At 37.8% G+C, this 15,229-nt stretch overlaps 1 protein-coding gene across 4 annotated transcripts in view; it reads left to right on the top strand.

The window, feature by feature from the left end:
• The window catches only part of diaph2 (diaphanous-related formin 2), a 339,738-nt gene that overhangs the window by 278,155 nt on the left and 46,354 nt on the right, over positions 1–15,229 (top strand). For 3 of the 4 annotated variants that reach the window (XM_086157743.1, XM_086157742.1, XM_086157741.1), the window contains 2 exons: positions 12,904–12,996; positions 13,414–13,479. In XM_086157743.1, the coding sequence (XP_086013869.1) occupies positions 12,904–12,996; positions 13,414–13,479 (159 nt within the window). The remainder of the gene's footprint in view (positions 1–12,903; positions 12,997–13,413; positions 13,480–15,229) is intronic. The other variant, XM_086157744.1, reaches the window with a different exon arrangement.

The following is a 15,229-nucleotide window of genomic DNA, read 5'->3' as shown; positions in this document are numbered from 1 at the left end:
AGATTTACGACTGTAAAACATTGTGATATTTTCCAGCAGCACTACCTTTAACCTCTTAGTCTTAGTGTAAGTTCCAAGAGCTTCCAGCATGAAAAATAAGAGAAGCAGTGTGGAACGCCTTTGTATAGATTTGCCAATTACATTGAGGAGGAATTTCAAGCCTGAAGAGTCTTTACAAGAAGTCAGTGTGGTCTTTTTGTCTTAGTTTACAATTGTACCAGGATTTTAACACTTTACCAGCTTCAAAATGCCTGTGCTAGCCAAGGACCTCTCCCATAGCTCTTTTATATTGGGAAATATGAAAAGAGTCCTCAGTATGTCACAAACTCTCCAAGATAATTGATGCACACTGCATTTTTAAATACTCTTCCTCCCTTAGCAGTGACCTCTTTGAAAGCTCTACTTTTAATAATCCAACATTGCTGTGCTGAAAAAGGCCATATATCCCTCTTTCTCATCCTGGCTAACCAGATGGAGAAGGGTTGAGAAGAAAGGTATAATATTAAATATTTCAGCCAGAGCAGATTTGGATCTGGCTCACTGAATGCCATAATACGAGTCATATGAATAAAACACTAGGGTGACATGGACAATGTTGCCTGCAGCCTTGGAGATATGGGAGATTGTCCTCTACTATAACACCTAGCTTGCTGGAGTGTCCTAATCACAATGACCTTGGCAGTTAATAAATATGCTCTTTATTAGATGTACTAAACCCCAGCTGTTTTTATTTCACTGCCAATGTTCTTCCCTGTATCGACTACACATTTTAATCAAACTTTTGAATAATTCCTTTTTCAAGGGACTAACTGTTTTTTGTGTTAAATCTGATGAAAGAAGGGATAATCTAATGGTGAATCTATTTAAATGGATCCAGTGAAAAGAAAACCACTTTTTAGCCAGAGGCAAGTTGCTGGTTATAAAAGCAAGGTCTCTTCATCTGGCATTCTCTCTCAGGCTTTCATTAAGTTGTTGATTTGGAACTTACATAGCAGACTGTTCATTATGCACATGACTTCATTGTTTGGCTCTGTTGATTTGAGAGTATTCGCTCTTTTCACCCATTCTACACAAAATATCTATGTACTTCAGATATTTAATGAGTTAGCTTTTTGAGAGAACTATTAACGTCACTTTTTTATACTGAGGATCAGCAGTGTTTATTTCTCAAGGCTAATGAAAATAAGGTTATGTAGGACACAGAGTTGTATTTATCATTCCTTTCATCAAAGAATTATGTATGACAAACTTTGTGAGTAGTTTTCCTTTTGAAAGGCTAGGAAGCTAATGTCAGTGCTGGATAGGCTGATAGACTGTTTTAAAATTGAAAGAAAAATTGCTGACCTTATTGTTGTTTGTTTACATTCACAAATCCCCTAGGATGGGCAAATGGTGTAAACATAAGGTCTTTTTATTATGAGATTTGTGGTTTATCTATCAGATCCACTCACACTTTTTGTACCTCATAGTATGTTTTCAATTACATTTAAATAAGTATTTTATTAATTAAATACATGGTCTCTTATTTTTGAAAAGCAATAGGTTTATGTCATTTCACAAATTGCAGCCAAATCCTCTTCAGTTGCAAATGATTAATAATGAAATGCATATTTAATGAGGGTTTAATTCATTTAGCTTCTACCCGGGTGATGGAGGAGGGGAGAAGACAAATGCTTTTGGGAATCTGATCAAAATTAACAATTTTTTCACTCATATCACATTTGGTGCTGTTTGTCTGTCTAGTTGTATGCACACATTCTCAATGGTAATAGAGGGTGTATGGCATAAGAACTAAATATGTTTCCCCATAAATCCATGTGGATTTTGTTAAAACCATTACAAGGTCACTCAATTTGTTTTAACTTTCTCTAAGTGGATTTCCATATTCTCATAAATGGACCAGATGTTCAGCATCAGCTAAATTATTGAACTTAAAGGAAATTAACTGCTGAACAGTGCAGAAAAAATCCAAACTTCTGTCAAAAAGGGCAAGATTAAAGATGAAGTTCATTTGAGCAGATATAAATTTTATTGTAGCATATGAAACAGTGACCCAAGGAACATGCTGGTCTGTTGAGTTTGAGCATGCAAGAGCATCTGGACTTTGTTTCTCTGTAGCATTTGTTAGTAGTAGCAGGACCCTCTGGCCAGTTTGTATCACCAGGGTCACTACCCCCGTCTAGGGCAAGTGTCTGTGCACACATGTCAACTTTATACCCCAGTCAACTTCACTAAGCTTTTAACAGACCCAGAAAACACACATGCTGCTTTGAGAACAATTTGGCTTGGCATAAGGCACAAAAAAAAAAAAAACCACAAACTATTGGAAGACTTATTTGACTGCTTAATATAACACAGGCTTCTTTCTCAGGTACAGTTTATCAGGGAAATTGTGAAATATATAAAATTGCATTTTTTCTTTTGCCTGGTTCCAATTTAACTTATTGCCTTGTTTTTAGCACAACAAAAAGGTATATCAAAGGTAAAGTTTTCAAAGTCTAGGAAAAGGCTTTTCCATTTTAACATTTGGAAAACGTTGGTATTTCAAACTTTGAAAAAAAAAGGTGAAAAGTGCAAGTTTGTATTGGAATCAATAGTGTCCGCTATAATACACTGGCTAGACACATAACTTAGGGTTATTTGACTGGAAAACACATTGCTTATGTAACATGATATTATTAGATTCCTAAAATTATCCGTAACCCTCAACACTTCAGAGAGGCTGTTTTATACATATCAGTAATGCAGTTATCCCCTACTATACATATTGTTTGTTTGTTTGTTTTTTGCTCTTTGTTCAAGAGTGATTGTATTATTTTTTTATTTGAAGGATGCGTTTTTAAAGAATTAAAAGAAAGAGAAAATAAGTAGTTTATCAGCAAGGTCCAGGATTTTTTTTTTTCCAATTAGTAGGCGAAATTTGTACATAACATATGTAGGTGGGGCAAAATTGATATACGTCTAAGCATTTGGCTGGCTGGCCAGACATGGGGGCGGGGAGCTGGTTGTTTTGTGTGAGCTTAGAGCTCTTGGTTGGCCCCTGCATATGTGTGTGTGTCTTAGCCTTTCCATCGAGGTGATTGTAGATATGTACCAAACATGGAAGGGGTTGGTTAGCTGTTTGCATTCACTGTACACCGCACTGCAGACATGGCAAACAATATTACCAGGGTAGATAGCGTACAAAGTTGTGAAGGTCAGAAACCCAAGAAGATCAAAGAATTTATTTTATTGTTTTTTTTCATGAGAGATTCTCTGTATTTCTCAGTTTAGCTTTGGAAATATCAATAGCCCTATAGGGCCAAAGATGACCTTCATGTTTCATATAGAATTTAATGAGCAAGGACAGATCTTTACAGAATGTAATGATGATATATTGTACCAAGTCTGTGACTGTTTGTCCTCTTTAATGTCACCTCTTGTTGATGCCACTCAAGGCCTGTATGTCTTGGTATATTTTTGTTGTTCCTGACAAGTGGCATTTTCAGGGGCTGGTACAGAGGACGAAGGTCCGTGTCTTGTACAGTTTCTGGGATAGAGCTCAGATGTTTTCACTGTTAAAACCAAAATCATAAGATATATGAATACAGAAGCAAAAGGACAAATACTTGAAGAATATCTGCCGTCGTTTAATCCATCTAGTGTCTGTGTCCACATAAATGTTTTCAGTGGACATCAGATGTGTGTAATGTCAAGACTTAAAGTGCTGCTTCGTCTTTGTTCATCAATTTTAGCTATCAACATGGAATATGGAAAGCTAACGGTTTCCTTGAAACGCTGTGTAAATTGGTCAATGAAATCATATCCTTGTAAGACTATGGCAAGTACATGAGGATTATGTTTTTTTTGCACCCAGTTTATTATTATAGAATATAAATTGCACCATATCTCCGTCAAAATCAAAATTTGCCTCACAATTGTGGCTCAAAGACTTCAGACAAGAAACAAAAAAAAGCGAACAGAACAATAAACAGACTGAAAAATTGCTGAAAAAAATCACTTAACAGTTTTCTTTGAGAAGGTATTAATCACTTCCACCTGATCAAACTTTTTTGCGCAAGTAAGGAGTCAAAATATCCATCAGATATAGTCTCCTACCTTATATTGCCTGAGTGTCTTTCTCTTTCTCTCTCTCTCTTAACCACTTTTCCCTCTAAGCCGCCCGTTTGTGCAATCGTGCACTGCTCCAAACTGCGCACAAAATATCATCCAGGGTGAACTGTAAATAAAATAAATGTGTTTAATTTGTTTACAGTTCAGCTTTGTTGTGCGCGGAGAACGCTGGAGCAGTGCGCGGCTGAGAGGGAATGGTGCTCTTAACTTATCCTGCCTTCTTTCCCTCCTGTTGCATTCATAAATGATTTTCTCCATGGTTAAATCAGCACAGACACAGATGAATCTCGTTAATTTATGGAAGTTCAAGTGTCTGATCATTTCCCCTTTCAGATCTGGACCTCACCAGTCATTTTACAGTCAATCAAACCTAATTACCCTCACTACAAAGAACATCAGAATTCATTGTCAAATCCATTTAACTTCCCCCGACAGCGCCGCCTTTCACTGATGCAAACAGCCCATGTGGGATTTGGTTCAGATGTTATCTTTATCTGGATTCCAGAACTCAGCATCTACTAAATGTGCCACTCATTTAATATGGGGAGTCTGCACCCTCCTGGAGCTGATTCCTAGAGTGTTTATAACTTCCTGATATACTTCTGCATGTCAAATTAGCTTTGATGTCCCTTTCATCGCAGTAACCTGGTTCATATATAACTGAATCTAATATTAGAAGTTGCAAATTGTGAATATCTGTATAGTTAAGCTACTGTGAGTATAGTATGACACATCATTCTGTGTCAGTCCTGTCCTTGTAATCACTGGAAGGAACAGCACAGTTACTTGTCTTTGACAGTTGTCAAAATGCCTTTCAAATCTTTTTCATCTCTATAACCACAATCTATTAAGTGAATCGGACATTAACAGTCACAAATGACCATTATTAGTGTATGTTTATATTAATGTACTGCCAGCATGTTGTTATTCAATCGCATATTTCTAAGAGGACACAAAAAAAATTCTGTCACCATGTTTCACCTTTGACACAGGCCCCCCTTTTGGTTTATCACACCATATTTCCCTGGCCTATTAACATAATAGTGTACCATCTGTCCAAGATGCTTCCCATATGACACAGTGTAATTTTGTCTCCGACATAACAGGTTTTTTTTTGTGCGTTTTGTTTTTTGTATGCCAAGAATGAGTGTTGCATCTATGTCAAATGTGAAATAAAGGTAAAATCTGTTATATTTAATAACCCCATCAAACACCCAACCTCGAGAATACACAGTACATGAACATATCTTTTTATTGTCTGATTAAAGTATGTCATTATACACACACACAAACACACACACGCACACACACATATATTCATATACACAAACACACACACACACACACGCATTTTAACATTTTAGCTATTTTTAAACTGGGAAGGAAGTGATCACATTATGTATGTCATGTCACTGATTTTTCAACTTTGACACCCTTCTGGCCCCCTTGACACGATGATCTGGTTCAGAAAGTGTGTCAAATCCACATCTGTTATTGCCGGAATGGCATTCTCCCTTGTGTCTCAGGGGTGTTGCTGGGCAAAATTGCCAAAAGTAATGGATTGACAGTTGTAGTAATTTGGTAACTGGATGGTGGGGTTGATTCATGTTTTCAAACTAAAAAAATGTGGAAGCATGGTGCGTACTACATTGCATGCAGGCAATGTGCCCTACCCACCACATACACACACACACACACACACACACACACACACACACACACACACACACACACACACACACACACACACACACACACACACACTGTTTTGGGTCACTAGGGACCTGGCAACATCCATCCAGATGGAGGGTTTATTTTTGTTTTTGTTTGTTTACTTATTCATGCATCCAGCTATTCGGGGCATCGCAGGGGCTTTCGTTCCACCACAGAATGCAAATCGCCATGGCGGCTAATCCACTTTCATCTCTCCCTTGTCGGCCTCCAACTTCTCTACATGTTTCCCCCTGTCTCTTGTAGCCAGGACATCCTTATTCCTTCAGGCTCAGGCCTACAGTGACCAAGGCAGCCCAGCGTCAGAACTTTTCCTCTACTTCATGAATGCCAATCACTGGGCCACACTCACCTCACGCTTCTTCCTTTGTTAGAATATCCTGACCTTGCACTGTGATTCTTCATCCTCTGTCACTCTGACCTCGGTATCAGGGGCCTGTCGCTGAATGAATAATTTAGAAACATGTTTTCCCACTGGAATGGAGGAACAAAGTAACAATTTTAAATGGATTAAGGAGGGACATGAATAGGCTTGCTTGTCAGGTTACAGGAAAACAATCCAAATCAATCAGAAGGCAAAACTCTTATTTGCTACCCATCCATTCCCCTATTGTCTTGTCTCAAGTTGACTCGTAGACATGCTCCAGTAAAGACTGAGGTCAGTCTAAGAAGTTACTTGGGTCTTTTTTTATGTCAAAGCCTTTGTCAGGCTATACTGTTCTGTTCTGACTATTGGGAAATCAAAAAAGAGATGATAGAGATAAAGCAGGCAGAAGACACATCAAATAGGTGCATGGCTGCTGTCCTTTGGGCATGTATGTTCTCTGTGCTCTTTATAACATTAACAGCCTCAGCCATGGTCTAAGGGCTACTGGGACAACAGTGGAGGGAGGCAAGAAAGAGCTTTTTTTTTTCTCAAACCTGAACAATAGGAGAGTAGACAGCAGGATACTGAATAGTACAGGTTTTTGCTAAGATGGTGATGCTGGAATTCAGTTGTGAATTTACACAAAACAGGAGTCTGCAATGTGAGAGTAGAGAGATGAGATTAAAAGAAAGTGTGGTTTTTGCCTTTCCACCTGGCCACAAAGTGGTAACCCTCTCCTTCCACTGAGGCCTTTGTTTCACGGCTAATGGGCTAGGTTAATTGCACAGGTGACTTTCTGTGGGGGAACAGATGGGCTCAAATGTGTTCAAAAACAAAGCACGTTGTGAAAAAAATAGTTGTTCCTTTCTTCATGCTTTCCTTTCTTTTTCGTATTCTCTGCAAGTATAGTGGGGTTGGGCTGAGGTAAAGTGTAACTCTCAGAATTTCTCTTTGACAGTGGTTTAAGTTCATCAAGCACAAAGCTTCTAAGCCCTCATTAGATCTCATCCCAAGGAATTTTGACCAGGTACCAGGCTACAGAAAATGAAATGAATAGTGGTGGAGAGTAGCATCCCTCCAAAGCCCAATATCTGTATTGTCAAATTCATTATTTTGACAAAGAGGAGAATATTTTGCACATTTCAATCTACTAGAGAGGGTGCTGTGATTGATTGAAAACCGTTAGTGAGCACTGCTTTTTTTTTATCTTCTATATGTTTACCTTGTTTACGTCAAATTCCAGACCTTTTTGGTGACACCATTACAAGCATATTACATCAAGTTGAATGTCAGAGACAAGGTTCGTATGATTCCACCCCCAAATGAACAATGTTGCCCTGTTCCACTAGTCCCTAATAACCCACTGCATATGCACTACTGCTGCGTCCCCTGTCTTCCCCTGTTTTGAATTCAGCTTCTCTGTTTTGTTAATGCATCCAGCATCTTTTTTCTATAATAAGAATCCCTGTGTCCTGTGTCTGCTGTAGTTTCAGAAAATATAACCACACTTTGGTTTGCATTCAACCTAAACCACTATCCTTTGAAGAAGTCGTAGGAATGAGCCTGTCTGTCTCTTTTTCTCTAAATTAATGTGTCAGTACTCTTTGGATATCACTGGTCTTCATTTTCTCTTATTTCTTTGTAGCTGCTGATCTTTGATTTTGATAATAAGTTCTCAGAAGAAATGGTAAAGTTGCAACTAGCAGAGTTTTTACAATATTATGTATGGTATTTTTATGTCATTCCCACGGAGAGAATATGCTCTTACTGTCCCTCCCGATAAGTTAATGTGATGTTGCCTGCTTGACAATATATAACACACTTGAACATGCCCTCTTGTTCCATCGGAGAGTCAGGTCAGAATGGTGGTTATTTAAGATTGTGGTTAGGCAAGAATCAAGAGGAAATATATTGAGCTGTAAACTATCTCGCCGTGGTCGAGTTTCTAGGAGTGTTATTTCTGCTGTTAAAGATTTAACTGTTTAAAAAAAGTACCTAAAAGTGCAGAAGCCCCTTCTTCATCCCTCTCTTCCAGAAGCTTTAATAAGATCATTACAGGACCTTGCGGCTGTCTGTTGAGGTGCCCACAAGGTGTTTCATCACTGGGAGGGTTTGTCAATGTCTTGGGTCTTAGCCCATCTTAACCCATTTAGAAAGCAATTTCCTGTGAGCAGAGGGGATCTTTCCTCTTGAGAATGATCTTTCGGCATAAAAGGTTAGCTTTGCTGTAATTCCCTTGAATGCAGTCTACGACTGCTGTTAATGAGGAGTAGACGAATATTTGCCTGAGGTTTATCAGCTCAAAATAAGACAAGAGTGAATGGTTTGAACGAGGCAATAATGTTTGCTGAAGTAGGCAATGTAACAGTAATTATTAAAGAAAGTTTGCTTTAGGGATTTCCACAATAAATTTGCTCAAATAATTGCTGTTTTTTTTTTTTGTTTTTTTTTTGTTGTTTGTTTTTTGGTAGACTAGCAATTTGTCATTGTGTCATGTAAGTGCCTTAATAGCTATTGATAGGTATTTATATTTACTGTATATATGAATCCTAAAATGAGGATCACTTAATTCAGTGATTTGCTTCAACTGCAAATTTTCACATATTTCATCAGTTTTTTTTATTTCTGAGGTCACAAATGTTTCTGCTGTAATTGTACTTGCTAAAGTTTGACCTGAAGTCCATTAGGAAATAGTTAATTTAGTGCTGTTCATTGACAGGGGACTATGTTTCCCATTTTAGTCATTTTGTTTCTTTGTGTCGGCAGTCCTCTTCCTGAACCCCAGTCTACCAGGGCTCTGAAGTCCCAGCCATTACAAATGATGAATTGTTCTACAGTTAAGTTAGAAGTAGGACAAATTGATCAAAGTGTCAGCTGCCCCCTGTGATGTCTAGGTCTCTGTGAAGACAGCAGTGAAAAAGTAGCTGTCAAAAAGTTTCTTGTGTCAAGGTGGTTGTAGATAAATGTTTACCTGCCATTTAACACTTTCTGGCTTTAGTAAGGCTTGCAATATACCCCCAATATCCTACATAGGAGTTAGGAGTGACTAAAAATCTTTTGAGTTATTGCTGCTGCAAGTGCTACATTTGGTCTGTAGTAAATAGAATCCATGCTCCCTCATTTTAAACCAACAAGCTTATTATCTGAGGTATAGCTCTGCAATTTGAGATAAGCACTTGGCTTAGATTTGGTTTTGTTCTGATAAAGCTGGTCTAATTAAGCTTGATTTAATCAGGATTGCTTTTAAGCACAGCACAGATAACCAGATACTTTGATTTCAAAATAGCCCTTGGGACTGACTTGAGGAAGAAAAAGAAAGAATGGGATAGAGAGCAAAATTTGTGCGAGTACGAGGGAAGAGTTGCTTGAAAACTAGAAACATCCAAAACTATAACCATTTCTAATGTTAGTATCTTTGGTGTTTGGATGATTGCAGGTTGGTTAGATTCTTACCTGCCACAAACTTGTCAGTAAATACATTTTCAATACATATAACAGTGAACCCTAGACATTAATGACGTTAATTTAACTTTTGTATTATTGAAAGTTAAGAGAAATCAGCCTTTACTTATTAAATCCACACACATGTTCAAACTTGACATTTATGAAAAGATTCCTCAACAGAAAACATCAGCAGGTCCCTATTTTCACACCACTAGTGGCACCCATAGCTAAAGGATGCACCCAGTTAACTTATATGATGCTTTGCTCTTGATTGGCTAACCAAATCTGACTCTTATTGGGTCATTTACAACAACAAATATGACAAGACTGTATGCAAAGATTGTGATTTTTTTTTTTTTTTTAATCAATATCACATTGAAAACTATTTTGGTCAGGTATTTTCTGAACTAAATACAGTTGATTAATGTTTTAGCAGGAAGACCAATAGAAATAATTTGCAGTCAAAGCGCTACCAGCTGTTGTTACGGAAGAAAATCACATTCGAAGACCAATGTCATTTATTATGAAATTACTTTCGTTTTATCAGTAACATGAAGGTTAACTTTTGTCTGCTCCCTGGCTGTAATGATAATATCAATCCTAGTGTCCTGCATACTAGATTAAAACAGTGTGACATCACATTTATGCGCTTGCTTTCTCTGTGGTAGCGACACAATCATTTCTCAGTTTCAATCTTGAAATGTTTCAGTTCAACTATTTGTAAACCAGAATGGAGCAATAGATGCCTTGATCCTGATGGCAAATGTTACAAATGGAAAAGTCACTTATGTATGCAAAAGAATCAAGGTCCAACTCTCAACTTACACAATAAGTCACCCTAATGAACCCAGTTTGAAATAATGCCTGTTCTAGCCTAGAATGATAAAAGAGTGCCACTGGACTCATTAGTATTGGTGCAATGAGATAGATAACCTAGTTATGGAACTTATATTTATTTTTGAACTCAAAAACCACTGAAGTTTTTTTTTCCTTTTTATTATTTACGTATCTATTTATTTTTAAGTTGTTGTAAAAAGTGTACAACTGCCTAGTGCTCTAGCTTCATGAATGTACTTTGCACACTAAAGGTAAGCCAGGAGACTGCTTTTGAAGGCTGGTGTCATTGACTGAGCAATGATAGAACACTGAAGTATTGAGTGGCTCCACACTAAATCTTTGTAAAGAGCACTTAGCTTCCCTGCATTAGCCACAGAAAGAATATCTGTCAATGACCATCAGGCGATGCTTTCATCCTGAGGCTCCTCTACTTATATTAGCTGCTAAACTCTTTGTGCCTACTCTGTCTTAGTTTTCAGTTCACTGAAAAGAGAGAAGGTCTAAGTAACAGGCCCAATACCTATATACTCTATTCACTTTTGTCTCCTAACACTAAAGGAAAGCATTCAATTGCCCAGATTTTCAAGGTTTATAACAAAAAAAAACAAAATGTCTCAAATGTGTTGTGCATCAGTGTTGGGCAATAATACATTGCCAGATATCTATTACAGTAGTACGAAATTTTTTTCATCAATTCATTAACAGGATTTTAGCAATAACAAAACTAAAAAATTGAGGGGGATTGAGAGACTAATGGCTGAAAGTACAGGTAGACTTCAGTGTCCTTCCTAAATTAATATTTATACTTGGCAATTTGATTTTATGTAGAGGAAAGATGGCAAGGAGCATCTCTGCCTCACAGCAAGAACGACCCTGGTTCAGAGGGCCTTTTATGTAATAAGTTTCCCCCATGTGTGTGCAGGACCGTTTCCTAAATGTTTCTGGAAATATACTGCAAAGATGAGCTCTTATGAGCAAGGAACACAAATGGGCCATCTGTACTTTTTATTCTGGCTGGGACATGGTGGCGAGATGTCCTTTTTGCTCACGCCAAACATGTTAAGGTCAAAGGTTATTGAGACTGCATGGATCAGAAGGGATAGTCATCTAATAAAGAGAGGCTCAGCTTAAGCATTACCATGTAAAATTGTCCTTGAGCAATCTACTATAACCTTAATATCTCTTGATGTACTATTACTATATGACTGGATCTAAATGCGGTACTAAAAAATTGGCAGATTTCCTAGCTGGCTATGCCAACAGTGTAGGACTGTGTGAGTTTATGGACTGATATGATGGTGATACAAAAGTGTGTTGTGACCCCTGTTGACCAATGAAGTAAGAAAAAAAAGCATAATTTAGAATGCCATAAGTTTAAAAAGAAGCAAATTTAATATCAGGAAATATGTGCCTGTTGAAAAAAACACCCTTATACCATTATTCATCCATCGTCTGCCGCTCATCCTCCTCTCAGGGTTGTGGGGGATGCTGGAGGTTAGCTGTCATCGGGTTAGAGGGGGGGTACATTCGAAACATTTCACCAGTCAATCACTGGCCCACGTACATAAATGACCATTCACATACTCACTCATTCAGGGCAATTTTTCCAATTAACCTGCTGCATGTGTTTGGACTGTGGGAGGAAACCAGCGAATCAGAAAGAAACCCATGCAGGACATGCAAACTCCGCACAGAAAGATCTCCTTGTCGGAATCGCACCAGGGTCCTGTCGTGCTGTGAGGCCAAAGCACTAACCACTGCACCGCTGTGCCACTATACTACTGTTTAGTACTAATTAATCAATGAATTAACCAATAAAAATATGCTTTACCCATAAAGTTCATGTGTTAAATTTCTAGAATAAAGGAAGAAATAACAATTTGGTCTACATAATAAAAAGGTGGAAGTTGTCAACTAAATCACTGTCAAAGTAAACAACGTGTGAAAAGCAGGTTAAAAAATGTAAGGTTTGTTGTTTGTTTGTTTTGTGGTTTTCCCCCTCCTAAAATATATTTGAAAAACTGAAAAACCTTTTCCGGAGTCAAATGTGAATAGAGATGCTCATGCATAGCATCACCTGTAAGGGTTGTAAAACTGTGGAATCCTTTATTCACTTTAGTTATGTGCAGCAATCCATTTATCACTGATGAGTTGAGTACAATGAGATACGATCCATTCACATCAATGGCTTGTTTATATTCATTTCAGAACTACAGCTGTCTTACTATGATGTAAGGTGAACGTTCATGCACCTGTTGTTAGAGAACATTCAGTCTCTCTGAATCAGATTATTCAGAAGAAGTATCTATTTGTATTTATTTTCACTTGTACATAATCAAATGCAAGCACTATGCACTTGATGCATTTATTGTGTTGTAAACATTTTGCCTCAATTATCTGCTACTTCACAGAGGGAGATGAAACTGGTGTGATGGACAGCCTGATGGAAGCCCTTCAATCTGGAGCAGCCTTCCGTGATCGTCGAAAACGGACACCACGTAATGGTAGGACCACAAAATTGAACCTCTGTTGTCATTTTACAGTTTTAAAGTCTATGTTTTGTTGTCCGACTTAGAATGTGGCCAAGTAAAACAGAAAGCGCTGTGTCAAATTCTGTTGTCTGCTTTGCTTGAAATTTGACACGAAGCCCTTTTACATTTTCGTACCCTTTGTCTTTCCATATGGTTTTGTGTCTTCATTTAAATATATGTCTGAAGGGACCCTGGCAATTATTGAGGCTAATGCTAAAGTTTAGAATGGGGTTTTTGTTAACAATGATCTGAAATGTGTCTTCTCTGATGCTTTTCTCTCTGTCTTGTTTTTCTCCTTTCTCTTTCCTTCCCCTTTTTTCTCTCTCTTTTCATTTTATCTATTTTTTCTTCTTTTATGTTTTGTTTTGTTTATTACCACCATTATTGCAGGTGATCAAAGCCCTTCCAGTCCAGCCTCTCGGTGGCCGGCTGCTAACTATGGTTACAGAACCTTAGGTGTGTGTTCTCTACCTTCTAACACATCTTGGTGCATAACTCAAACAGGCTTTGTGTTCAAACACTAAAGCTGAGCTGGTCTACAATACATGCCCTATGCTGGGTAAAAGCACTTGTCCATAGCATTCATTCACATTTGAAAACAGCACATGGAATTCAGTTAACATTTCCTAGCATAACATTTTCTAAGACCATGTGCAGACTGTCATAACCACAAGTATGAGGTAGACTTGAAGAAGTCTTCACTGTGTTGTGTTCAGCAAGTCTTCTTTACACATTCTATTTCAAAAGCAGATGATGAGAAAAAAAACTCAGTATCATATTGTAAGTCCTTAAGAAATATCTGTCCTACAGAAGGAGGCAAATACATCTTGATATGTTTTAATGAAAATAGAACAACTTTTAACAGAACTTTACCACTTTGGAAATCGTGGCCTGTTTCTCTGGCAACACAACCATTTCTAAATTACAACATTAGTGGGTTATAATTTACATGATCTAAAATCAACGATTTTTCATCTCTGTCTTCAATTCGCATTGTCATGCTAATAAAGAATGGGGTGTGAGGACGAGAGTAAGAGGTAGGTATTGAATCTTGCCCTTTCTAAGGACTGTGTAAATCTTATACAGTTACACTGGAACTTGAAATATTTACACCTTCCAACATCTAGATAATTTAAGACATACTAATATTGCTGATGTACTCAGCATAATATCTGTCTTGAAGAGCAGCTCTGACGTCTAATTGTCTTGAACTACCTATTGATCTATGCATCTGCAGTGTGGATTGTTTCTCTTGGAGGGTTTGTCACCAGCCCCACTGTAGTGACTGACAGTGTTTTATGTGTTACCTTCTATTTTCCATCTGTGTTTGGTAAATGTCAAATAGTTGCATTTGATTATACCAGTTTTCTTACTTAAGCATGCTTTGAGAAAACACAGGAATTTGTCTTTGAATCTTAAATGATGTTGCTAACAACCCTATACATATTTCCTCTCTGTAACTCTCATGTACCTCTAGCTTTCACTGATTTTAAGCTCACTTTCTTGCATGTAAGTGTACAGTTTCATACTCATTATGTATTTATTGTTAAGACTTATTTAGAATTCAATTTTTTATCCTCAAAGCAAGTACTTTCATGAATTTTAAAGTAACAGGTAAAGGCTGAAAAGGGGTGGGAGTCTTGAGCGTTTGACATTTTTAAGAAATTGAATTTCATCTGTGGTGGGAGGAATCCATCAGATGCATTTTACAAGTATGGAAGTGAGAGTTATATATAGTTGGGCTCACCTGTGTGCACTGTACTCTATCTTTCTCGGGGAATCTTTCAGAGCCACAGAACTCCAGAAATGCTTGGTTGTTGTTCAGAGAATCAGTATCCTATCGGCTGCGCCCACAATATACAGTATTTCAAAGCAGACCCCGGCCATTTGTGGTATTGGGGCAAAACTACCTTGTTATATGGGTATGTTTTGTGGAGGGGCCATTTATTTTAGTTTTTCGTATATTTGTTATTTTTGCTTTTTCTGTCATGAATGTGTGTTTTATGCATGACCCATTTCCAACATCCATGAGAAGCCTCAATCACTGATATAGCCTAAACCTACTCAGTGTAAGGCAACTTCTCATTTATTCTGTTTGTGATTTTCATGACTTGAATCTCTTGGGGCAGCCAAGATATGGAATTTCTAGGGGCAGCCTCATATATCCCTCAGGCTTTACTGGATTGATGTGGATGGGATGAGAGCA

The sequence above is a fragment of the Fistularia commersonii genome, chromosome 13, assembly GCF_037954325.1.
Source record: "Fistularia commersonii isolate RoL2024-O1a breed Wild chromosome 13, RoL_Fcom_v1.0, whole genome shotgun sequence".
NCBI lineage: Eukaryota > Metazoa > Chordata > Actinopteri > Syngnathiformes > Fistulariidae > Fistularia > Fistularia commersonii.
This window is presented reverse-complemented; position numbering and strand designations above follow the sequence as displayed.